The 27,374-nt window shown below is 39.6% G+C and overlaps 1 protein-coding gene across 1 annotated transcript in view; it reads right to left on the reverse strand.

The window, feature by feature from the left end:
• The window catches only part of B3GLCT (beta 3-glucosyltransferase), a 73,736-nt gene that overhangs the window by 25,211 nt on the left and 21,151 nt on the right, over window positions 1–27,374 (reverse strand). Inside the window, exons 5-6 of the mRNA XM_075727668.1 lie at window positions 6,369–6,445; window positions 1,749–1,860 (exon numbers count right to left, since the gene is read on the reverse strand). Coding sequence (XP_075583783.1) covers window positions 1,749–1,860; window positions 6,369–6,445 — 189 coding nt within the window. The remainder of the gene's footprint in view (window positions 1–1,748; window positions 1,861–6,368; window positions 6,446–27,374) is intronic.

Genomic DNA, 27,374 nt, shown 5'->3' on the forward strand with positions numbered 1-27,374 from the left:
CAGGGCCACCTTATACAGCAGGTTTCCCAGGACCATATCCAGGTGACTCGTGAGTTATCTCCAAGGATAGAAACCCCACAACCTCTTTGGGCAACCTGTGCCAATGCTCGGTCACCCTCACAGTAAAGAAGTGTTTCCTGACGTTTGGATATAATTCACAATCTGAGTGCTTGCCTTGAGGTCTTTATGTAAACGAGATATTCCTCACTGGTTTTTAGTTTTACTGCAGTCAGTAACGTCCTTGGTTATCAATGCAGGTCATTCTCTTAACATTCCTCCGCAGATTCCTATGATGCTTTCACACACCTGTGTTCACTCAATATTACATTCATATCAAGTCTCAACAGTTCTGTTATTAATCTCTACATATCCAGATTGAAAAGCTGCAGATTCATCAAGTATTCACATGCCCCTTGTAGAACTTTTATTGTGATTAATGTATACTGGCTTTTTATTATGCAGAATGCTGACATTTTAAAATGAATAATGAATGAGCTCATTCTGGTCTAACTCATCTTAAATTTTGTGACTGATGGACTACTACTGTATGTAAGGAATCGGTTATGGACTGTTACACTAAAATGACGATTACTATGCATAAAAGCAAAAAATTTTATTTTCCTTTTAATGCAGGTTGAAACATCATTTGTTATTGTAATAGAAGTTACATGTAATGCAAAGGAGAGATTAAAACTGACATAAGGGCAACATCTCGAACAAAAATTTTTATGTTTCTATTCTGAGAACATCACTTAGAAGTAGGTGTTTATGAAACAGAAATAAATGGATATTCCAAAGGCCTGAATATATTCAGTCAGCCATTTTGAAGACAGAGTGTTTAAAAATGTAAGATCTCTGAATTATTATCATTATTACCATTTCAGAAAAGAATTGTGAGAAAACACGATAAGGCCATGTGCCTGCAAAAGAAGTAAATATGCTAAGTGAGATGTGAAGAAGAGTTCAATACTCAGTCAAGGTAACAGTAAAGAGGCAAAACATGTTTCGCATAGGAGATTTTGGCTTCCTTTATTCCAGGCAAAGGATGGACATCAAGCTGAATTTTTTCCTGAACACTGAGAATTCTAAACATTAACAGCTTTCACGTCAGTTACATTGCCAAATTTACTTTGTTCCTTGGTGACTGCATTTTTCTTTTGTTCTGCAAGTCTTTTGGTGTTGTTTCTTTTCCAGCAGGTAAAGAAAACTGTCTTATCACCAAGACAGTTCAGAAACAGAATGCAAATAAAATACCCTACTATATTAGATCAGAGACAGTTAGTCAAACTAACATCAGTCATTCTGTCTGATGATAATCAGAACTGATGACAGAGAGGAAAACGGGGAGAGGGGACCACACAGCAGACTATATTAATCTTTTTACTGATGCTACATAATTTTCAGGATATCCACAGAAGGAATCTTTCCCCTGCTCAATTTTAACAGTTCTTCAACAGCTAGACAGGCACTCATACTGCTTCATGTTAAATACTTTACTCACTCCCAGTCTCAGCAACACAAATCTATGCTCCTCTTTTAAGCTGTTCGGATACATCTTTTCCAATGTTTGAAGCTCTGAGCCATGCAGGCAGTGTTAAAAAATTAAATTCTGGACCACAGAAACTGTTCTGTAACTAGGAATTCTAAAATTCTGTAGCTATGATTTTGTACTTCTTATGATTCCACACATTTCATCTAAAAACTGATTCAAGCACATTCAAAAGGAAGTATCTAAATTTTTATTTCACCTTAGACCCATCAAATCTTCCAAGTGTTTCTAGCAGCTTTACGACTTGTATTCTTGTGTCTTCTTCACAGAAGAAAATCCACGAGGAGTTCCTACCATAGGTAACAGAGAAACTAACAAAAGAAATAAACATTTTAGTACTAAACTGGCTTATGAACAGAATGATAGATTCAACCCCCATTCCCCAAATATAAGTACTTTGCAATCAATCATTCATTTACACAGAAAGAGAAACTTATACCACTTAGAATTACATATCAGAGGACTACAGTGAATGGATAAAAATATCGACGCTGCTGCTATCTATATAGCACCTGTTATTCCAGAAAGAAGGGAATAGAGATGCATAAAGAATGCTCACTCAGAAATGTATAGGCACTACAGGTACAATGACCTATGAATTCGGAAGTTTACAGATAGCAGTTTAAGTTACCTTCCCCTCTGTACCTTAACTTTCTTCCAAGGAGCCCCACTATTAGGCTGCACCACTGCAACAATCATGAAACTGCTTAATGACAGGTTCTCTCACAGCTGTTTGACCATATCATCATCCCCAACCAAAAAACCTCACTAGCTTTTTCAGTACAGTGAAACTAGGCAGATTGAAGGAACTCCCTTACCTTCCTCAAAGCTAACACTAATCTCAATGCAGGATTCCTGACTCCTTCAGAAAATTGTCATCCCTTATTTCTCTACTCCTGCCAGCATAATTTTTCCGCTACTTAACAATGAAATAAAGTGTTATTAATTCATGACATCCTAACGGGAAAAAAACCCAGTCTTTACTTGTCCATTTTCCTTTGCATAGCTTTTATGTTGATTCAATTAAAGAAATCATCTGAGGAGAGGGATAAGAAAATTAGCACCTATAAACATCACAGATTTCTTCCTCTACAGCATTGTCTACTGATAAAATCAGCAATGAAAATAAACAGCAGAAATTTAAGTCAGCAAAAATAAGTAAAAAGGGGTGATAGGATCGTTTATGTTTTAGGGAATGGTATTTGCCTAAAAAAAACAACCCAAAAAACCAAACCCACTATCTGAGAAATAGTTACGCTAGAACATGTGATACTTGCCTCGGCAGGTCTTTAAATTACATGCTAGAAGCACCAGATGGTTGCCAGGTGCTAAAGTAGTTCAGTCTTTTTTCATCTGGGACAAGTCATTGTGCTGGTTTTGGCTGGGATACAGTTAATTTTCTTCACAGTAGCTAATATGGGGCTATGTTTTGGATTTGTGCTGAAAACAGTGTGGATAACACAGGGATGTTTTCGTTACTGCTGAGCAGTGCTCACACAGAGTCAAGGCCTTTCCTGCTCCTCACACCACCCCACCAGCGAGCAGGCTGGGGGTGCACAAGAAGCTGGGAGGGGACACAGCCGGGACAGCTGATCCCAACTGACCAAAGGGTTATCCCACACCATATGGCATCATGCTCAGCATATAAAGCTGGGGGAAGAAGGAAGGGGGACGTTTGGAGTGATGGTGTTTGTCTTCCCAAGTAACCATTATGCATGATGGAGCCCTGCTTTGCTGGAGATGGCTGAACACCTGCCTGCTGATGGGAAGCAGTGAATTAATTCCTTGTTTTGCTTTGCTTGTGTGCACAGCTTTTGCTTTCTCTATTAAACTGTCTTTATCTCAACCCATGCGTTTTCTCTTTTACTCTTCTGATTCTCTTCCCCCATTCCACCACGGGGGAGTGAGTGAGTGGCTGTGGGGGGTTGAGCTGCCTGCTGGGGTTAAACCATGACGGTCATCTTCCGATAAAGCTACCTTTCCTCTGTGTCTTGAAATGCTATTTGATTATTCACTGCTTTCTTCTTATGATACTTAATCTGCTAAACTATAATAGCCAGAACAACTCACAATTAATTCACCTTTTTAGTTCATAAAAGCATATACTTATTGCCTACTCAACACTGAAATCTGGGCAACTTTTTTGCCATTCAGGCAAGCAAACAGGATACTATCAGCTGGGAAAGACACTTCCTAGCTGTTCCTACTAAAATTTGCCAAACAAGTACAGAAAGGGTATCAGATACCCTCATGTTTTTAAATACGTACAGTATTCAATGCCTTGTGAAGACCAAAGGCTTTTCTTTCACACTTTAGTGCGCAGCTAGAACTTTAGGAGAGAAATATCTGAATTTACACAAAAGCAGGTGGGTGAGGGGCAAGGAGAAAAATACTAGAATGGTCCACACAAAAGGAATTACTGTATCTCGTGAATATAGCACATACAAGTTCACAGAAAGAATGATCTGTTCATCTAGCTATTGATGGACAAACAATGATTTTCAAGGCTTAGTATTTCAGGCTTGCAGAGAGTCTTATGTAGACCTCATAGCACACAAACTGGGAGTTCAGACTGCAAGGAGTCACTGGAGATACTCGGGTAAGATCCAGTTTCAGGGCAATAATTTAAAAAAGGGATTTCTTCTCTGCTTAATGAATTTGGTTACTGAGAAGAAATGCAGTGGGCCTTCTGGACAGTAAGGGTACTGTGTCATAAGACATCCATTGATGTCTTATGATTACATCTTCTGAAATGAAGTGCTTTGTCCAAGTTAACATGTGCTCAAGAACTAAACATTAAGAATTATTGTAACTGTTTAGAGGCCTGCTTAAAAATGCTGACAACCACAGAACTGAGAGAAGCCATTCTTCTGAAAGCAGTTTTCAGATAAGAATGCATCTTATATCACAATTCCTAGCATCATCGGCTGCTGCAGAATGCGCTGATCCCTTAATCTCCCTTCCTCCTCTTCTGTCCACTGAAAAAACTAAACAGTACAAGCCTCATAACATCAACATACTCCTAAACTACTCCATGTCTTCATTCTGCCAAAAGTGGTGAGTGAAATAGTAGACACAAGGAACTTCATATTCCAGAATTCTCTTCAAGATGGAAATCCTCTAATTAAGATTCCTCTTCTGATATCTGAAGAATTTTCTGCTTTATCACACAAACTAGCATTTCTACTTTTGCTTCTCAGTTTTGCTATCTTGTAAGACCAGTATCTGTAAACCCCATCACCAAAACATAAATAATTCAGAAGAGGAACCACTAGTTCATTGAATCAGGAGCTAAGAAGGAAAACCAAAGATGATTGATAGTTGGAACATCAACTTCCAGTTTTTCAAGTTACTTTGGAAAGCAGAAAAGGGAAAAGCATCCAGTCTGATGCAAAAACCTCAAACCAAAACAAAAACATCCTTTTGAGAAACTCTAATAAATTATATTAAATAAATTAAACCTCAAGAGCCTGCAGAGCCTCTGGCATCAGTTTCAAATGCAACTTTTAGGCAAAGGATAGCCTTCAGTACTATAGAGCTTTATGACTTTGTGAAACAGTAATCATTACTGCCTAACAGTTTGCAACATACTCCCACGTAAATGCAGCATGTCTTCCTTGGAGCCATCTACATAAGTGAAGAAGAAAAGATATTTGAGAGTACCTGTCTTCTCTGACCATACTAAGATGAAAACTGGTGTCGTGGTTTAGCCCCAGCCAGCAACTAAGCACCACGCAGCCGCTCGCTCACTCCCCCTACCCCGATGGGATGGGGGAGAGAATCGGAGGAGTAAGAGTGAGAAACACTCCTGGGTTGAGATAAGAACAGTTTAATAATTGAAATAAAGTAAAATAGTAATGATAATAATAACAATATAATAATGATAATAATAATAATAACAATATACAAAGCAAGTGATGCACAATGCAATTGCTCACCACCCGCCGACCGATACCCAGACAGTTCCCAAGCAGCGATTGCTGATCCCCAGCCAACCCCCCCCCCAGTTTATATACTGAGCATGACGTCATATGGTATGGAATAGCCCTTTGGGCAGCTGGGATCAACTATTCTGGCTGTGCCCCCTCCCAGTTTCTTGTGCACCTGGCAGAGCATGGGAAGCTGAAAAGTCCTTGACTAGCATAAGCAGTACTTAGCAACAACTAAACCATCAGCATGTTATCAACATTCTTCTCCTACTAAATCCAAAACACAGCACTATGCCTGCTACTAGGAAGAAAATTAACTCTATCCCAGCCGAAACCAGGACAACTGGCCATACAAGCTTCTAAAAAAATGCCAAAACATACACTTTTTCACTATAGAGGCGTACCAGCTCTTAGAAACACTATAAGCAATAAAAGATAGAAAACCGAAACAGTTATATTATCTATTTTTTAAAAAATACTTACACACTTCATTCAGCCAAGTAATCTGAAAGGTCAAAAGTTGTGAATTTCCTACCACCTTACGCTGTGAGAAGTGGGGACCAGATACAAAAATACACATTTAAAAACCGAATTTCTTTTGACTAATTTACTTCCTTAATAATTTTAAAACCCACAATGATTTGAAGAAGGTAGTTGCTCAGTTACATTATATTATTGTTGTTCTTTTATTTGAAATAGCTTCCTCTTATTTAATGAAATTTAACAGAAAACTGTTTTGGAAAACTAAAAAAGAAGAGTAAGAAAGTGAAAAGATAAGGTTGCCACTCTCATTCAAAAACTTTGCCTCTGAAAAAATAGGTCTGAGTAATTAATATTTATATTCTTGGTTGCAAAAAAATCTGAAAATAACTGGCATTCATTACACTTACTCTTTCATTAAAGGTAATATTGTCCATGCACCTTCATGCCCGTCCATTTGATGAATAAGCAGAACCGTAGGTAATTCCTTTAAGAAAAATAAAAATATTTCCATTAAACTTGAATTATATGCACTTTTTTTCCTACATGCCAACTAATCTTAAAAAACATTACTCTGGAATGACTACTTAGCTCTTCTTTGTTTTTTACCAGCAAGTAGCCCTACAGAACAGATGACTTAGGATGGTACAAAACAAGGTGACCTGCCATTTAGGGAAAGTGGTTCTTCCACCTCATGATTTCTTAATTCTCTTTTACATACAAAGCTAATACACTTCAAGTGAAATGTTTTGTATAGGTGCCATGTAATCAATGAAGCAATATAATGTACTCATTTCTTTACCACATCATAAAATCCCATACTGTAAAGAAAGACTTATAAACAATGTAGGGTATTCTACAAAAGAATTCCACTGACAGAATTCCACGCTTGTCTGGCCATGCCCTGCACTCATCACTGCAGTCTGTCCTGTCTTCTCCTTAAACTCCATTTCTAACTCCTGGGCAGGGGGTTCTGTGTGCCTGTGTGTGTTTGAAGGGTGGAGTGCCTGCAACTGGAGAGGGGACCATGAGTCATAGGGGTGCACATATCTGTGGTGCCAGAAAGTTTCAGAAAGTTCCATTCCACTGACAATCACGTTACACAGAGGTTATGTGGGAGTTCTAACACTCTTTACTTTGCTGAGTTCAGCTTTGACCTGTCACACTAACGTCACGACAAAAACACCCCCACAGGTTTATGCAAAAATCAAAGTGAGGAGTTAGCATTTTTACTTTCTGAAAAATCAAAGAAAGCTTCCTACAAAGGAAAATCTTTTCATAAATTTCTTTGCTCTTTTGTTACTCGAAATCTCTTTGGTGTGGCAGATCCCAACGTTTAGCAGACAAGCTATCATTCCGGGGTAGTTCCCGAGAAAACACCCTTTAAACACGGTCCTCTGATAAACCAAACTGCATAATTTATTCACTAGCTCATACATGTAAAAACTGGGAGAGATAGATATACATCCCATAATATATAGGCAGTGTCTTACTCCATTGATTAGCTACCTATCCATTTACAAGTGCAATTCTCTATTGCAGCATCATTAGGGTCACAACAAGTTCAGAAACATCTAAATCCTTTGGGTTAGGTAATTGTACTAGTACTGAACCAAAAGTCTTCCTGCCAGAAAAGCCTAACCTCTGAAACAGTTTATCAAAACTTCCTCACCATCTAAGTACAACCCATTACAACAATTAACCTAATAAAGCACTGGTGGTGGCAATGCACTTTCATGTAAATGCCTTACTACTAGCAGGCAAACGATCCCACCTTTCCATTAATACAAACTGTTCAGTTATGTGATTAAAGAAAATCCCCATAAACACAAAGAAGCACAGAGGAACAGTAACAGGGTAGGAACCCCAATAAAGTAATTGGAGAAAACTGAGCACCCTGACCCAGCTCCCCCCAGGGCTGTCCCAGGGGAGCCATCAGCCTGTCCAGGTGTGACAGTCACCACCTAAAGAGAAGGGAGAGGCTCCCCGCTCACCTTACAGTCTGACAGGGTGTTACTGCCTACAGGGGCATGGGACTCATTACGGGATTCAGGGGAAGAGCATTTTGGGATGGCACAAAGCTTACTGTTAATGAGATGCTTAGAGGAAGAGGAAAGAGCACGAAAAGAGGGATCAAAGTGGTTTGAGGAGGAACAACCATTGCTAAACACAGGAAAGGGAAAAAAGGAGTTGGTTACTTAAAACAGATGGCTGGTCAGGATGCTTGTCTGGCCATGCCCTGCGCTCATCACTGCAGTCTGTCCTGTCTTCTCCTTAAACTCCATTTCTAACTCCTGGGCAGGGGGCTCTGTGTGCCTGTGTGTGTTTGAAGGGTGGAGTGCCTGCAACTGGAGAGGGGACCATGAGTCAAATCACAGGGGTGCACATGTCTGTGGTGCCAGAAACTGCAGAGAGCGGGGTGCACGCACGTTGTGTGTGTGCGGGAGTGTCAGTGTGCTCAAGAGCATCAAGCTGGACTAAGAGTAGAAGAGGCCTGGGAGCCAGGTATCAGAGCAGCCACAAGTCTGGGGCAGACACTGCAGAGCCTGGCAGTTGGGTACTGAAGGAACCAGGTCCCAGCTACAGGAGAGCCTCTGGGGTGCAAGGGTCAGCTACTGGTAGGGTTGTAAGTCTGCACCAGGTACCAGAAAGAGTCATTTGTATGTGTGCATCTGTGCATGAGGCAACACGGAGGCCAGGGGTCAACTACTGGATACACGAGTGTCTAAAGCTACTGGGAGGATCCGCAGTGTGTGCGTGTGTGGGTGTCCAGGAGCAGGGCTGAGCACCGGCAACTGGAATGCAGCTGTGAGCCACACAGCAAGCCTCACATGCCCACGTGCTGGCAACTGCAGAGACCGGGGATGCGAGACCAGTGACTGCAAAGACTGTCTAAGACCAGCTACTGGAGGCATCCATGTTGTAGATATGTATATTTATGTATATATACTCCACAAACAGGCTTTCATCCTGACCAGCCAGAAAGGTGAAACAAGGTCAGGCCATTGGTGCAGCCTGTATTTGTGAGAGTGCTGTGGTTTCTGTGTTGATCTACATGGATGACCACATATATATGTACATGTAGTGTGTGTATGCCTGCACATGTGCCTATTGGGAACACAGGCTCAGCCTCACTACTGGCTGGATCTGGGGACACAGAACTGCAGCAGCCGCGCCTCTGTCAGGCTAGTGGATTCGGCAGTTCCTGAGACAAACCATCTTGATCTCTCGAGGGCCTAATTCCTTTCCACTTACGCCACGCATTACACCATGCATGTGCCAAACATTTTTGTTTGATGAATGCTTCGCATGAATATAAGCCAAATCCATTAACATAAAATTCACATTTAAACACAAACATAATTTATTCTCTAAGAAAAGCTGTAAGATAAAGTTCACACTGCTTGCTGACTCTGTTAAGTCTACTTTAAATCCTTTTTAAGTGCAGTTAACCGTAGCACCTAGAAATACATAAAACTTCCAAACTTCATACACTAAAGAAAACATCTCTACCACTCTAAAGGATAACTGTGTGTCTCAGGAGTGCATTAACCCTATCAAAAAATAAGAACCTACTGTTTTTAAAAATATTTATGCTATTGTGAATGACAGAAATTGAAAAGAAACAATGCCAAAACTCTAATTTGGAACAGGATATTCACCTGCATCTAAAATATCAGCAGTTCTGATTTATGGTTCTAGCTCAAGCCAATCTATCAAATATGTTTCTGGTTAGTTTCAATTTATTGCAAAACCAAAGTAGTCCAGAGGTTTTTAGTGGAAGTGACAAATCTCAGTAACAGTATGCTCAATGTCTGGTATTTCACTAGAATGTAACTACTTCATGGTAAAACCATAAAAATATGTTTTCTTATGGGATTGCAGATAGGAAGATAAAAGGGTAAACCTCTGTCTTTACAAGAACAGTTGTTTTTACAAGCATACAAACCCTGCAGTTATCCTAGTATTTGTATGTGGCCATGTATTTAATGTACAATAGGAGCCAGACAGAGATAAAAGTAGTTAATAATATATTCAGTGCCTATATCACACTAAAGGCTGAAGCTGTATTCATTTTAGATACAAACAACATTTGCCCATGCAAAAGGTATGAAGTAAATTACATAATCTAAGTAGCTGTACCATATACTCAGGTATCTCCTCTTTAACAAAAAAAGCCCAACTCTTTCCTTTGTGCAGATCGAAGGAGTAATGATAAAGAAAAAGCACTCTTTCTTGAGCTAATCTGGTACTTTCACAAGGTATCTTTTCGTTTTGACATTCTCATAAGCTTGCTTTCTTTCTCTACCCAACATCCTCTAAAACATGAAAATACATGTCCTGCATATACCTTTCCTTCCACTCATCTCTAACAATGCATCAATTCTGATTTAATAAAGGAGATGCTTACAAAACACTGTACAGGTAAAAAAGCTGCTTCCAAAAATACAGGAGGATCTCTGTTGCTTTTCCTTTCTCATTTTATGATTTTTCACTCTGAACCTAGTGGAACTGGGCTGACCTATTAATTTTATTTATTCTACCTTTGGTACAGGGACAGAAAAAAGGCAAAAAGTACCTGATGTTAGCTTTGGGGAGTGAAAAGGCATGTGCAGGCTAGCTCATCAGGGGATGGCTAGACAGTCAAGGTAGTCATAAGTAACTTACACACTGTGTCTGTGTATCTCATAAAACTCTCCTACAAATCCATCCATGCCCTGTACCGTACTCACTGGTTATTTTATCCTGAAACTATTGTTTCTACAGTTAGAGAGCCCATATGCTTTCATGCATATGACACAAGTCAAATTCAATCTAAATAAAATACTTTAATCACTTTTGAAGACCAAGAAACTACCCTCCTCACTTTCACAATTGAGCTGACTTTAAAAGGGCAAAACCAAAAAACGGAATCACTTGTCTGAAGTGTCATATAAGACATTTTTACCCCAAATACCACCTACTGTATCAGCACAGTGAGAGCAGTAATACCTGCCACAGATTACAATTGCAAACTCTACACAAACAAAAAACCTAAGTGTGAATAAAGGGGTTAGAACCACATCTTCAAACCAATTCAAAAGACACTGACACAGCCTCATACGTACCTTTAAAATAATTTAGTATTATTTATGCAAGTTGAAGTACAAAGATGCTAGCGACACACTCAATTTCACAGCAAATCATCAACAGAACTGAAATCAAACTTTGGTTCTCAAATCTAAACTTTAAAAGTCCTTTCATTAACATGTGAAAAACGTGGGGGGAACAGCATATCCCAATAAGGAAAAAGATCCTTCAGAATAAAAGAATTAAGAAATGATTAAGAGAATTGCTAACCTGAAACAAATATCTGAAATCTTTCTGTACTACATGCAATTTCATATTAATCTACCAAAACCCATATGAGAAATGCACAATTTATAGAGAACAAAACAGTATGGTGTAAAAACAAAGGAAAGGGCTAAGATTTCATATACTACAAGGCCAAAATGGACCTCTCTAAGCACCCAGGATGGCAGAGATCATCCCCAGCTAAAATGGGATTTCCAGAGCCACAGCTACGTCACATGCTTTAAGACCCCCCTAGCAGACCTGCGCTTGCTCTGTCTTCCTGCAGAATGGAGTCCACTGAATTTCATCTAAGCATAACTAAACCTTGCCCTAAGTGTATGGTTTAGTGAGAACACGCTTTTTAGAGCATAATTCAAACTGGTCATTGCTCTCCACTATTTATTACATGCCCTACATGACATAATATTGTAAGTACTACATAAAAACAGATATGAAACTGTGGTGAAATGCAAAACATGACAGTAATATGTTTATTGTTATATTACTGAGTCACCTGATCAGAGCAATTAGCAAACTTGTAACACATTATAGAAAAATACAGTAGCTCTTAGTAAGTCCACTATACTGGTATCTGTAGGTGTCTTGCATATATCCCTGTGCTTTCTAAGTTTATTAAACTGCCTCATGAAACCCAGAACTGGATGACAGGAGCGGGGATCCTAAACTCTAGACACTGTTGTTGAATCACATAGTTCTAGAATTAGAAATGTTTTCCTGGTTTTTGCTCTACACACTCTACAAGCACTTAACAACAGTTTCCCTACTCTCTTATCTTCTTTACAGAAATTAATCCTAAGCACATTCAGGGCTAGCTTATCTACGCTCTCCTCAGCCCTCCCCTGTGAGGTTAAATAAGCCAAGCTCTTCCAGTCACCCATTATGACTACTTGGACAAAGCAGAGCTCTGGAATACACACCGAAGTCTCATATGGAGATGGAATACACCCTCATCGTAAAAAAATTATTTCCTTATATCTAGTCTTTATCTACCCTCTTTTAGTTTAAAATTATTACCCCTTATCCTATCACTACAGGCCCTACTAAAAAGTCTGTCCCCATCTTTCTTATAAGCCCCCTTTAAGTACTGAAAGGCTGCAATAAGGTTTTAGAAAAACCCATGTTGCTAGCAAAGCATAGTATCCAATAAATAGACATTTTGTAGTCTTTTGCTCCTCAGGAAGCCTAAAGTAATAAAGTATAATCTACTATTTTCCATTATAAAGAATCTCTACTTCTGTTCTACTCTCAGATGCCTGGCTATCATTTTAAAAAAGAATGAAGTTGCAGTTTCAAAGGGTTCAGGGAAAGGCCATAGCAGTACCCTGCTTTCATAAATCAAGAGCAAGATGCTGTGTGTAAGCCTGTTGTCAAATGATCTTACATTAAATAAAACATGGAAGCATTTACCCAATCATATGGAGGTAATAACAGCAACTTAAGAAAGTGATTTGAAGTGTTCCTGACTATAACTTCAGATAAGATGCAAAAAAAAGGAAGAGTTTTCATGAAGAGGAAATAATTTTATTCCTTTTTCCTACAGTACATTGAAATCCTCAGAACACAACTTAGTTGCCAGAAAATATACTTGAATGCATAACCAAAGCACTGACTCATAAGTGCTTGCATGCTAGATCCAGCAACTCATTACCCAGGAAAATAGCTACAGTAAGTATTTGTATCTGAAGGGACTTTTTAGGCAGTTAGCTGGAATATTAATCCTTATGCAATAAACTATTTCATCATCAAAAAGAAAGCTTTCTACTACAATATATTTCTGTCTCAAAAACCTGTAATTATTGATGTAACTTTTTCATGTGGGAAAGATGCTGGTAGCCACTGATTTTTTTATTTTACTAGGTTGTTCTTCAACAATAGAGTAAATTTCAGCATGCATACTGCAATGCTGGCCAACTGCTAACATGCTGCCTAGAGTTCCCACAATTAGAAAATCAATAAAAGGTCCGGTAAGGTTTTTGTGATCCAGAAATAATTCACTTGTGGTCAGTAGTAATCAGTGTTGATTTGGTTTACATTATGTTGATGTGACACCACAAGACTTTCCTCAACTACTACTACTAACAATTGTCCTGCGGCAAACTTAAAAACAGTCATACAAAGAATTTATAAGTGTGCCTATGTTTTCCATGATCAGGAGCGGAAAATGTGTTGACATCAATGCAATTGCCTCCAATCTTGTAGATGAAAACCTGAATAGATCACAGTTCAGATGATTGGGACATGACAAGACTCAAGAAACTACTAAATTAAAAAAAAAAAAAAATCATCAAAATATATGTCTATCAACAAATGAGTTACGGTCCCCCCCATTAGTCAAAAAACATAAAATACTTCTAACTTAATATATTTTAATCTAGACTGGGCTGCATGTTTCGAAGATCAAAATGATGTCTGCAATCTTTGGTTAGTGCTTGCTGATAGAGTTGTCAAGTCCTGACTTTTCAAACTGATCAATCAACATTCAGAGGTATTGATCCATTTCAAAATTATTATCATAAATCTGACTACCTAGGGGGAAGAAAAAAAAAAAAAAAAAAAAAAGAGAGACGTATTTGCTAAATAAAGTTCAAACATAATTGCAACACTGAGACCTAGACCAAAAGCAGCTTGTACTGCTTCCTAACACTGCCTCATACATTCAGTCTAGGTTAGTCTATTTTTGTGCATTTTTTTCCTACTCACTGCACTGTCTTGCATCACAGAGTGCACAAATTATATTCTTTTGGCATGAAACTAAACCAGAAGATATGCTGCAACTGCTAACAGACCTCCAGTTCACAGAACCAAATCAGAACTAGTCCAAGTAAAACCCTCTGAAATGTCATGGAACACCAGTGCTAGCTCCTCAGAAACAACCCCACTGCTCCTCATATTCGCTCCTATTGCATCGAACTACTTGCTAATGTAGAAATTGTCCAAATATTAGTCCAGATGTGCCAAGCAAGCATGGCACATCTGGTACACTTTCTGTTAACCGGGATTTAATGAAATAATAACAAAATAATTACATGGCTTTTAAGTTGGTCTAATATTTAGTTTGAGCAACAGTCTCAATTTTGAAAACTGAGACAAGTATTTGAACTTGCTAATTAAAAAGTGTACCTTTGGAGGAAGAAACTTAGTCAATGTAAGAGTTCTCACCCATTTATTCTGCATTTTTTTCCTCCCCTAAAATGCCCTATCTTCCCCCTAGATATCCCTTATCTTTCTTGTTTTGTCCTTTTGAGAGTTAACAATTACCAACATCCCAAAGTCTTATTTTGTAACAAGACAAAAAAAAAAGGTGGAAAAATTTGGAAAAGATTTGAATGTTTACTACAATAAATACTACCCGAGATGCATATAATGAGACAGTAGCCTAGAATGACAATAACAAATTGCACTAAAGTGCCATTAGTTTGCTTATCACTTGCGTGGATAAAAAGCAATGAGGAATACTGTCTCTACAGCTCACAGTTCGCAAGAATTCTAAATAAAAGCAATCATACAGAAGACAGACGTGTGATACACAGTACACAGCTATTATTCATGAAAGTAAGTATTAATGGTGAACCATAATAATTATGTTGCCAACTGATCTGAATAAGATTCTTTATTTAGAATAGCTGTTTAAGATAGATGTTGCTTTTAAGTAAAAGCTCACCTTACACACTAATCTTATCAGCCACAATACTAAAATCCATTCTCAAACAGAACTAACGCATAAAAACACTTCAAACAATGAAATCAAGCTATTTGTGGGGTTCTGTTGATTCTTTTATTATTAGCAAATTGTCCCTTCAAAATCTATTCTAACATTGGATGGTTTGCAAATTCCACATCATACACACAAATGGACGATGGTTTACTTCTGTCTTCTGCTTTTCTCTCCCTTTAGTCTATGGAAACAGTATAAGCTCACTAACCTTCAACTTTTTATTGCAATTATCTACTGAAATTCTTAGCATCACAGAAAGTTTTTAGTACTTCCATTTTTTAATAGGTTTTTATATTCACAGACAAATAACTGTAGAGCATCTTCCACTAACAGTGAGTTTGAGGCAGTCATCTCCCTAGCTAACTTAATGTGATACATGGGCCAGCAATAGTCTCTTACCAAGTAAACCTAAAATACATTTTCTAACTTACAAGAATAAAGGAAGAAGGGAATGAACAGGGAAAGGAGAACAGAAAGAAGCTTCCACAAGGGAAGATATTTGGTAAATATATTTCAAGTGCTAGTATAGATGCTCGGGAGAACTTACAATGAACAAAGAAAACTTTTAACAAGTACTGATTTTAAGGGTTAATTTTCATGATTTAGTAATTTGTCTCATGTATACTTGAGAGTAGCAAATACAGCACACTATTCAAAGATGACTGAGCAATTTCAACACCGCAGACAGCAGTCACAGTGGAAGAGAAAACTTTAGATCAATCTCTTATTCATTCTTTACTATGATGTATGAAGACATTGCTGCAGAAGAGGCTGAAAGGCACCTTTGCCTAAAGCACTTGAAACTTGCCAATTTCACATATATTTTTTGTCCTGACATGAGAAGTCATCTCTGTAAGGTGACAGGGTTTTTTTTCTGCATACAAAGGCCAATGCAGTTATCATATATTTGACTGGGAAAAGCAGCTATATAAAACCAGTGTATGATGCGTAACGTAGGGCTGAGAGGAGCCCATCTGTCACTGCTAAAGCTGTTAAAAAGATCTCATTAGTGCAGTATTATCCAACTTTTACAAATTCTTTCAAATCCACTGAGTATCTATTATGGGAAGATGATCATATTCATCTTCTAGCTTTACAGTGTAGGTAAGTTTTACAGTCTCAAGCACAAAATAGTTAACGGGCTAGACATCGATTTTGCTGATAATAAAGCCTACTAATTGTCAAAGGGATTCTGGTACCTTTGCAGAATGAGAAGGAAGGGCATATCGGAGAGTCAGAGATCAAACAATTAAAACAAAAAGCCAAGAGAACAGCTACAGGAAAGCAGAGACAAAACAGAAGTCAGTCAAATTTATGAAGTTCTACAAGATGACCTTGAAGAGAAAAGATTCACCACAACTCTGAAATACATTTTCCAAACTAAATAGCAATTTTGTACACTTTTCCTGAAACGCTTTCAAAAAGTTTGACTTTCAGAACTTGGAGGCACCTCACACTTCAACAGATCAGAGTTTAGAAGCATTTCAGAAGTTGAGCACCCAAATACTGAGACCCCAAAATGAGCAGTTGCATTTTAAAATGCAAATCCTAAAGAATTTAAGCATTATGAAGACAAACTATGTACACAACAGGAAAGAAAATGACCAAAACCATGCTGACATCAGACAATATATGTAAGCAGAATAAGTAATACATCAGAAAACAGACAAATGCAGAGGTTAATATGAATAAGGAAGGGGAAATATGAACTTCATACACTGACCACTTAAATGCACACATTTATTAGAGATGAGGTTTTTATTTGCTGTATTGGGTTTGCGTGGCAAGGCTTTGGTAGTGGGGGGGCTACAGGGGTACCTTCTGTGAGAAGCTACTAGAAGCTTCCCCTACGTCCGATAGAGCCAATGACAGCAGGCTCCAAGACAGACCCGCCACTTGCCAAGGCCGAGCCCATCAGCGATGGTGGCAGCACCTCTGGGACAACATATTTAAGAAGCGGGGGGAAAAAAAAACCCAAACCTGTCCAACTGCAGCCGGAGAGAGGAGTGAAAATATGTGAGAGGAACAACTCTGCAAACACCAAGGTCAGTGAAGAAGGAGGGGGAGGAGGCGCTGCAGGTCCCAGTGCAGAGATTCCCCTGCAGCCCGTGGTGAAGACCATGGTGAGGCAGGCTGCACCCCTGCAGCCCACGAAGGACCATGGTGGAGCAGATATCCACCTGCAAGCTCATGGAGGACCCCACGCCAGAGCAGATGGATATGCCTGAAGGAGGCTGTGACCCTGTGGGAAGCCCACCCTGGAGCAGGCTCCCGGCAGGACCCGTTGGGGACCCACGCTGGAGCAGTCTGCTCCTGAAGGACTGCACCCTGTGGAAGGGACACACACTGGAGCAGTTCATGAAGAACTGTAGCCCATGGGAAGGACCCATGTTGGAGCAGGGGAAGGGTGTGAGAAGTCCTCCCCTGAGGAGGAGGGAGTGGCAGAGACAACGTGTGATGAACTGACCACAACCCCCATTCCCTGTCCCCCTGCGCTGCTTGTGGGGAGAAGGTAGAGAAAATCAGGAGTGAAGTTGAGCCCGGGAAGAAGGGAGGGGTAGGGGGAAGGTGTTTTAAGGTTTGGTTTTATTTCTCATTACTCTAATTTGATTGGTAATAAATGAAACTAATTTCCTCAAATTTTTACCAATACATTAACAACAAAAAGAAAGCCAAGGAGAATCTCCATCCTTTGCTGGATATGGGGGGGGAACATTGTCACCAAGGATGAGGAAGAGGCTGAGGTACTTAATGCCTTCTTTGCCTCTGTCTTTAATAGCCAGACCAGTTATCCCCAAGGTATTCAGCTGGAAGACAGGGACAGGGAACAGAATGGAGCCCCCGTAATCCAGGAGGAAGCAGCTAATGACCTGCTATGCCACCTGGATGCTCACAAGTCTATGGGGCCAGATGGGATCCACCCGAGAGTACTGAGGGAGCTGGCGGAGGAGCTCGCCAAGCCACTTTCCATCATCTATCAGCAGTCCTGGTTAACAGGGGAGGTCCCTGATGACTGGAGGCTTGCCAATGTGACACCCATCTACAAGAAGGGCCGGAAGGAGGATCCGGGGAACTACAGGCCTGTCAGCCTGACCGTGGTGCCAGAGAAGATTATGGAGTGGTTCATCTTGAGGGTGCTCAACAGGCAAGTGCAGGTCAACCAGGGGATCAGGCCCAGCCAGCATGGGTTCATGAAAGGCAAGTCCTGCTTAACCAACCTGATCTCCTTCTATGGCCTGGTGACCCACCTGGTGGATGAAGGAAAGGCTGTGGACATCATCTACCTGGACTTCAGTAAAGCCTTTGACACTGTCTGTGGTGGTGCATTCCCCCCACCCCAATTCCTGTTTCTCTTCAACAGCTTTACGATCTCAGGAATTCCAGGCCACAGCCTTTTGTAGCAAGTTAGTCAGTTAAGCACCCCTTAATTGTACTAGAAACTCCTACGTGGCTGAAGCAGAGAACGGCCCTGTCCTTATCAAAATCTTCATATTATGGCTAATGAGGGGAGCGAGAACAAACTGCTACCCCTGACAGCCTTGAAACAGAGTGGTATCATCGTTACTGGAATTCCAGCAACTACTGACCTGAATTGTGGCTCAGATGGAAATTTACTGGTGATTAAAGTCAATCATCTCACAATCCTATAAACAGCAGTCCTAATTGAGGCCCTTTGAGCTCTCCTGGACTGCCATGGGCTGCACCAGCATCTCCCTCTGAGCAAGGCACCTCTCAGAGCCAGCAAACTCTGAAAGTTTGCTACAACCAGAAATCCATTGCCAAAGACTGACAGTGGAGCCTGGGCTGAAACCCTTCACTCCTCGAGGCTCAACGTTCGCCCGTTGAGAAATGCCAAGACATTAGACGTGAGTATTTCACTGAACTCGAGGGGAATTTTTAACAGGTATACTATTATATATATATGCATTCATGTTTGTGTGTATGCATGTGAGAACCAGTTTAAGTAGTCTGTATATGTACGATTTAATTTCAAAGTGAGTCTTATACTGCTGCATTATCCTTACACCTATTAAACTGTTGACCAAGTCTGAGACTATGATTGGACCTAGCCGCACCTAGACTCCTCTCTGAGAAGTTTAGAAAGCAAGGGGGTCTATTCTGAACCTTATGACTCAACTGGAGGGTCTTCCTTATCCCCTACATACTCAATCCCTTTGTGAATCATTCCCACTCAGTGTAATTTAATTTTCCTTTATGCACTTCCATGTAGTAATAGAGTGAACCTTGCCATCTTTGAATCTGTAACTAAGTCACTGTTTTGATCAATTTTGCCTAATCACTTTGTTAATCATTGATGATTGAGTGCTATTAAAAATATTACAATCAAATTCTGCGATTTGCTACAAGTAAATTCTAAACTGCTACTAAATCAAACTGTGTAAAGTCACTCATTCACAATAAATTGACATAATCAGCAGGATTTACAGACCTGCATTCGTGACACCATCTCCCACAGCACTCTCCTAGGGAAGCTGCTGGCTCATGGCTTGGATGGGTGTACTCTTTGCTGGGTAAAAAAAATGGTTGGGTGGCTGAGCCCAGAGAGTAGTGGTGAATGGAGTTAAGTCCAGTTGGCAGCCAGTCACAAGCGGTGATCCCCAGCGCTCTGTTTTAGGGTCAGTCTTGTTTAATATCTTTATCAATGATCTGGATGAGGGGATTGAGTGCACCCTCAGTACGCAGATGACACCAAACTGGGTGGGAGTGCCGATCTGCTGGAGGGTAGGATGGCCCTGCAGAGGGACCTGGACAGACTGGACCAACAGGCTGAGGCCAACTGTATGAGGTTCAACAAGGCCAACTGCCAGGTCCTGCACTTCTGTCACAACAACCCCATGCAACACTACAGGCTTGGGGAAGAGTGGCTGGAAAGCTGCCTGGCCAAAAAGGACCTGGGGGTGTTGGTCGACAGCCGGCTGAACATGAGCCAGCAGTGTGCCCAGGTGGCCAAGAAGGCCAACAGCATCCTGGCTTGGATCAGGAATAGTGGGGCCAGCAGGAGCAGGGAAATGATTGTTGCCCTGTACTCGGCACTGGCGAGGGTGCACCTGGAATACTGTGTCCAGTTTTGGGCCCCTCACTACAAGAAAGACATTGAGGTGCTGGAGCATGTCCAGAGAAGGGCAAGAAAGCTGGTGAAGGGTCTGGAGCACAAGTCTTATGAGGAGTGGCTGAGGGAACTGGGGTTGTTTAGCCTGGAGAAGAGGAGGCTGAGGGGAGACCTTATTGCTCTCTACAACTACCTGAAAGGAGGTTGTAGTGAGGTGGGTGTTGGTCTCTTCTCCCATGTAGTTAGCGATAGGACGAGAGGAAACGGGCTCAAGCTGCACAAGGGGAGGTTTAGGTTGGCTATCAGGAAAAATTTCTTCACAGAAAGGGTGGTCAAGCATTGGAACAGGCTGCCCAGAGAGGTGGTGGAGTCACCATCCCTGGAAGTGTTCAAAAAACAGGTAGACGTGGCACTCTGGGACATGGTTTAGTGGGCATAGTGGTGTTGGGTTGATGGTTAGACGATGATCTTAGAGATCCTTTCCAACCTTAATGATTCTTAGTTTTACTTTCATTAAAAATAATCCAGCCACCAAGCCAGGAAACATGAAATTAATTATTACTCTATCCTTAATTGGTTTAGTGGTGGACTTGGTAGTGTTAGGTTAATGGTTGGACTGGATGATCTTAAAGGTCTTTTCCAACCTAAACGATTCTATGATTCTAACTGGAGTCTGTTTTGCCCATGACAGTAATTAGTGAATGATCTCTCCCTGTCCTTATCTTGACCTATGACCTTTTTGTTGTATTTTCTCTCCCCTGTCCAGCTGAGGAGGGGGAGTGATACAGCGGCTTTGGTGGGCACCTGGCATCCAGCCAGGGTTAACCCACCACAACTGCAAGCTGTACCCACATAATAGAAGTGAAATTTTGTGGACAGATTTGGAAGATAGGTATAAATACGAAAGTTTTCATTGATGTTACAAATAGAAGTCAGACAAAACACAAGCAAAGGGGGAGAGGAAAAAGGTTGGATAAAGATGAAGGTCCAACTTTATACAGGAATCTGTAAATGAAGGCAAGTCTGAAATACTAAATTAATCCATTAATTTGTTTTCTGTCTTTTAAACAAGAAAATCCAAATTATGTAAGGTGCAAGTATGCAAGTTTAGGAGAAAATTCAACTAGCATGTCAATATTTAGTTTTTCATTCTCTAAATGGAAAATATTGATGGGGGTTGGGGGGTGGGGTGGGGAGAAAAGGACAAAGAAATCTTGTTTCCAGAATTTCCTATTCATAAACCAGAGATGATCCAGGGCTTTTAGTAATTATTAGTACTATCATCTGACTCAAGCAATACAGACAGAAAAAAGCATCACAAGAGCAACACGTACTGGATACTATTGTTATCTAAAATTGATGCTGCTGTAGAATGTCCATTGTAAAGCCCTACTCTATCTATGCATTGCTTGGTTAATAGATTGCTAATGACAAATTGTCCAGGAACAGGATACAAGGTGATATACTATTGTCTTGACTAGTAAACCATGAAGAATTTCTAAGGATCTGCCAAGAAGGAAAGCAGGGGAAAGGTAATTTCAGCAAGGGAGATTGTGACCACCAACTCAATTAAAAACTAGAAAGACTACCCACCCCCACGCTCTCCTTGACCATGTGTAGTAAGTTAAAATCATACTGCACCTTTAAATTTAACCAAAGAAAATATGGACCAATAAGAGACAAGTATACTTAGCTAATTTAATAATTACGTAGTAGATAGTTATGGGGTGTTAACTGTAATGTATAAAAGTTAGAGAAAACTTTGGTAGGTGTGCTAGCTTTGTGGAATTATCACCTAGCACCCAAACTTGCACAACTTTGAGAATAAAACAGTATCTCATCTCAGTGTGTGAAGCTTGGCTTATTCCACACTGGGTAAATGAGCCCTTTTTGGAGCACTATGATCCTCAAAACTTCTGGACAAGAATTTGTGTGGTTTCAGGAGGCCATCGGTAAAGGCTGGAACTTCTTCCTCCCTCTCTTTTGTTGCAGTACCATGTTCCCTAATTACTCTAATTTTTTGAGCCCAGGAGGGACCCCCAGCAGGGACTTCACTTTGAGAAAGTAAGAGTGCCAGATGCTCCAGGTACCCCACCAGCATCTCTGCCATCACCACAGAGAAGTGCAAGACTTGCCATCTCAGCAAGATATTGCCAGTCATGTGCCAGATTCATCATTTTGCTGTGGAAAGAGTCCTACTGATCAGTCAAAGACTAGCAAGACTTGGGCCAAGCAGAGTGTGTACAAGATTAATATCACAGATGACATGACAGTATCTTCCCCAACAGATCTCATATAGACTGGCGTCTTATCTTTGTTCTACAAAGAGGGAAAAACGATGGAAAGCTAATGTGGAAGGTATGCCAAAGAGCCTTGTTTTGCATAAATAAAGTCAACAAAAACTGTCCACTCCCTGGCAAGATAAGCTCTTACATCTTAAGGAATAAGCATTTTAAGAACTAAGGTGATAAGCACATTTCATGAGGCTACAGGATTCATTTGACATGAATAAAAACTTGCAGAAGAAAAGAAAGCTGTTGCTAGAAAGGAAACAGATTGCACACTAACAGTTTACAAAAAAAAGACACTAGATCTAATGACACTGGGAAATAAAATAATTTGAAGTTTTATGCATAAAACATACCTGTTCTAATTAAAAAAAAAATAGGGTTGATCTTGGTATTGTGGAAAACCTTGCCATAAAGACAAACTGTTGTAGGCATGGAGATGGAGGGGCAGGACAGAACGTAACCCAGTACTTCAATATAATCAGTTAAACCTTGTTAGAACTGCCGGATCCAAAAATGAATCATCTGATCAGTCTCAGCTGGAAAGCAGCTTCCATGGCACAGCAAGCCATTATAGGAGGGAAAGGAGGAAACGGGGTTTTCAGACTAGAATCTAGAATTTGACCAAGTAATCTGAAAGTTGAAGCAACAGATATATTATGCACTGCATTCATGGTGTTAATTTTGAAAGGTCTCAAGAAAATTGACTATGAATATTTTGCCTAAATATACAGATAGGTTTAAAAACAACTCAGTTTCAGTGAATGAGCAATCCTTCCATTAAATTGTATAACCACAACATTATTAACATGCATGTGAGCTTTACAGTAAGGGAACAATTCAGACCTACTCCAAGAACCGTTAGGAAATCTTAGCTATAGAGCTTGTTGTAGGTCCAGAAGAGGAATGTATGCCTGTTCAGTTGTGGAATACATCTAACATAATACATCTAACATACATCTTCTCCCAAGTAGCTAGCGATAGGACAAGAGGAAATGGGCTTAAGCTGCGCCAGGGGAGGTTTAGACTGGAAATTAGGAAAAATTTCTTTACGGAAAGGGTGGCCAGGCATTGGAACAGGCTGCCCAGAGAGGTGGTGGAGTCACCATCCCTGGAGGCGTTTAAAAAACGGGTAGATGTGGCACTTCGGGATATGGTTTAGTCTGGTCTACCCTTGATTAGTCTAGAGTGGGCTTGGTAGTGTAGGTTAATGGTTGGACTGGATGATCTTAAAGGTCTTTTCCAACCTAGATGATTCTATGATTCTATGATTCTATAAGGAAATAAAGAAAGAACTACTACAGCCCAAGAAAAACCTAGACACATTTTCAGAGTTGTTTCCACCATAGCCTGACAGTATTTAAAAATCTCTTTCAGGTGAGATATGGATGTCAGATTTCATCATGGGAATAGTATCAAACAACAACAAAGGAATATTTGAAGAGGCTTTTGGACAACAGAACTTCAGCTAGCTTCACTCTGGCATCTGAAATCAGACGTAGAAATAGAGCTAGGAAGAACTTCAGAAAACATTAATTCACCCAGAAAAGGAATGCATGTCCCACTGGCAAATTAAGAAAAAAAAAAGAAAAAAAAAAGATAGCGTCTACAAATTCCCTGAAAACAGTCTCTCACAGACGGCCAAAACATGAGCAGGAACAATTTGGGACCATATTCAGATGGTGATGGCTTAACATATATACATTAAAATTCAAGCAAACTATACTTCTTTTTCCCCTCTCCAACACTTTAACAAAGAAAACTTCCATATTATTGAAATAGTGCAATGCTGCCATCAGTACACCCTAAGCAATTAAAAATAACAGATTTTTAAAGCACATATGCCATGCTCAACAACAATTGGCACTTTGGCAACAGATATTGTGGCCTAATGACACAACAAAATAAAGCTGAGATAGGCACCAAGAGGCTTTTCAACTTTATAGATGCAGCACCTAGGATACTGAGCTACAGTAAATTTGTGATGGAAGCAGAAAAATAGAAACTCTGTAGACATGATTCTGTAAGATAACAGGGAGACTGAACTTCTGGGGCGCAGACCACTGGCATAGGCCAGCTTGGTTTCTGAGCATTTTTGTTCCTGCTGCACTTCAGGAAACAGGATTTTACAAAATCGTTTTAAATAAACCAGAACACAACTAACTATAGGATGCTCCTAACATTTGTCACCTAATATCACGTTAGCCAAACTGGAAATTGGGAGATTGACAAAGAAACAATATTATGAAAATTTAATGAAGATGTTAACTAAAGCAAGTATTTACTCAAACAACATAATGTGGAGGTTTTCTATGTACAGTTCCATACTTTTGACTGCACTTGTTTCTTTTAAACTGATGTTAATAATCACTACAGTAATAGTGCTCGAACTCACAAATGAGCAGTATTCCCCTTTGTATGTAGGGATAGTTAAAATGTGTGAAACTTCATTTCTATAAGATGGTATAAAATATAGGATTTTGCTCAAAACAAAGTAAGCCTGATAGTAAAAATACTGCAAATTATAGTTACAACACTTCTATAAAACAGAGGTCATAGTTCATATCATCTATTATTTATATGGAAGTATGTGATAGTAATTTTCATTTTCCCGTACTCCATGGTATCAGTCTTAAAATCTTATTCTTATGGTCATGGTTTGTTGTTTGTTTTTTTTTTTTTTTAACTCCATAATGAATAGTACTAAGTTGCTGTGTTTCCTCTGGTTAATACACACAGGATACCATTTAACCTCAAGGCTTTTCAGGAAAAATAGAAGTTTTCTGATGAATTGGGTGAGGGTGTTCAATATAAGAACCCTTGGGGGGGCGGGGAGGAGAAAAACAAAAAGGCATTTACTCTACTACTCTACTAGACCAGTTTTCATAAAGAAATACACAGACCTTTGTCTTCAAAACAATGTCACAATCCCAGGCAATTAAATAACATTAACTGCATCTAAAACAGTATTTCAGACAAATCTATCATTTTTCAAAAAAATGTATTTTACCTGTTTTCTAGCCTTAAACATAGATTTCAATTTTTTAAGAAGATAGAAAGGGAACAGTCCCAAATATTATCATTTCACACTCTGACAGCTTCCTTATTCTTATTTGGTGTTTCTTAGGAAGGCCTAGTTTACAGAGCTTCTTAAAGGCTCAGTAATCTCATAAAATTAAGAAAATTGGTAAAAATCTTAAGGATTTTTTTTTCATTGCTATGTTCCAACTTAAGAGTTTTGGTTAATAGTCAATAAATTGCTATGGAATATGCTTTTAAGCATGAACAGAATACTGTCATCTACTGGTGACCAGAATTACAGATTAGTTCAACATGAAAACCATGTTTTAAGTACACAGTGAAAGAAAATAAATGGGCAAATTACTTTTAAAGATTAATGTAAAGTAAATATGAATGTGAGTGATTTAATCCATTTTCAAGCAATGTAGATATTCTAGGTATATGTTATTTAATGAAACTAACAGGTGGCTTCCACTTCCCATTTTAAACCAGAGGGAAATAATAACTAATGAATCCTTATGGACTAAACACCTGTCATTTGGTCCTGTGACAAAGGCAAGTAAACCTGATGATTCAGTTGATCCAGTCCTTTGTTTCTATACAGCAGTTATCCTTTAAAACACAAGGAGTTAACTTCCTTTGCCTGAAAGTATTAATTTCATATGTATTCTTTTTAATAAATAACATGAACTTCAAATGTTGATGTGCAGAATTTAAGAGACCTTCTGTCTCTTCTCCATAATTAGTATTATTTGGTCATGCCTCACAGTGGCCTACAGTGGAATTGCAAGTTGACAAAAACAAGACAAGCCAAGTACATGCTGGCTATGCTCATTTTTTTTTCCCTGTACTTTGATGGATTTCCCCTTTTCCCAGATTTCAGGTATGAGATTTTCGGTGTGATGTATTTCCATCACTGCTTCCCTAAGATGCCATGAATGCTGTCTAACAGGTACCTCTTAATATTGGAAAAGCATCACCATTTCAGCTTTCCAATCATGTAATATTCTTAATTAGACAATAAAGTTTTTTAAAAGCCAGTTCAGTTTGCTCAAGGCCAAAGTATTCACAGGTAAAATTCTGATTACAAAAAAGATTTCACCTCTCCCATAAAACATGCCTATATTCCTGCCTCACTGAAACTATTTATACTTCCGCTTATTGATCTTTTCATCATTCATATTCTGCCACGTCAATTACAGAACTCACCTAAAATGCTTGGTTTTAACAACTGAAGCCATAATCCTCTCTGCAGATATTGTACCTGAACATTTGTCTCAATCCCAGAGGACTCAAAGAGCAGAACTCCACAGAACAAAGGCTGTTCACATGACTGATTTCATTAAGGGATTAAAAATTGCATTTAGAATGGATTTAATTACAACAGGTTTGATAAGCTTGGATAAATGAAGCCTAAAATTTCCAGGAACCTGATTTAGGCACTCCAAGGCCAAGATATATAAGACAATTTAAATCAGCCTTCTTTTTCCTTTACGACAAAGAACCTGGAATTGAAAAATAGGTCAAATAACCTCACAGAAAGCTATTTCATATGAGGGGATGTATGCCCCTCTTACTTTTTTTCTTATTTTTGTTAAAGACAGAGAAAATACGGCGTTGTTTATGTACACTTAACTTTCAACTCAAAAACCTCTTCTCTCCAGACTAAAGCTTTACAAGTAAAATTTCATATTAGAGCGTTAAGTCAAAACCAGACTTGTACAACATGCAGCTCCCAGGCCAGCATGGCTCACCAGCCGGTGAGAGGCAGAGCGCTCAGTCTGCAGTGGGGTGGCAGAGGAACAAGTAGTTAGGGAAGGTACTGCACTGGGAAGGGAGCTAACACCAAGTGGGCAAGAGAGGTGTGAAAGACTATTGTTGTAGGAAGTAGGGAACCCTGTTTCAGGATTTTAATGTCCACATACATTGCTGCTCTACTGCCACAATGCCACAAGTTGTGCAATGA

Source organism: Pelecanus crispus, chromosome 1 (assembly GCF_030463565.1).
Source record: "Pelecanus crispus isolate bPelCri1 chromosome 1, bPelCri1.pri, whole genome shotgun sequence".
In the NCBI taxonomy this organism is placed as follows: Eukaryota; Metazoa; Chordata; class Aves; order Pelecaniformes; family Pelecanidae; genus Pelecanus; species Pelecanus crispus.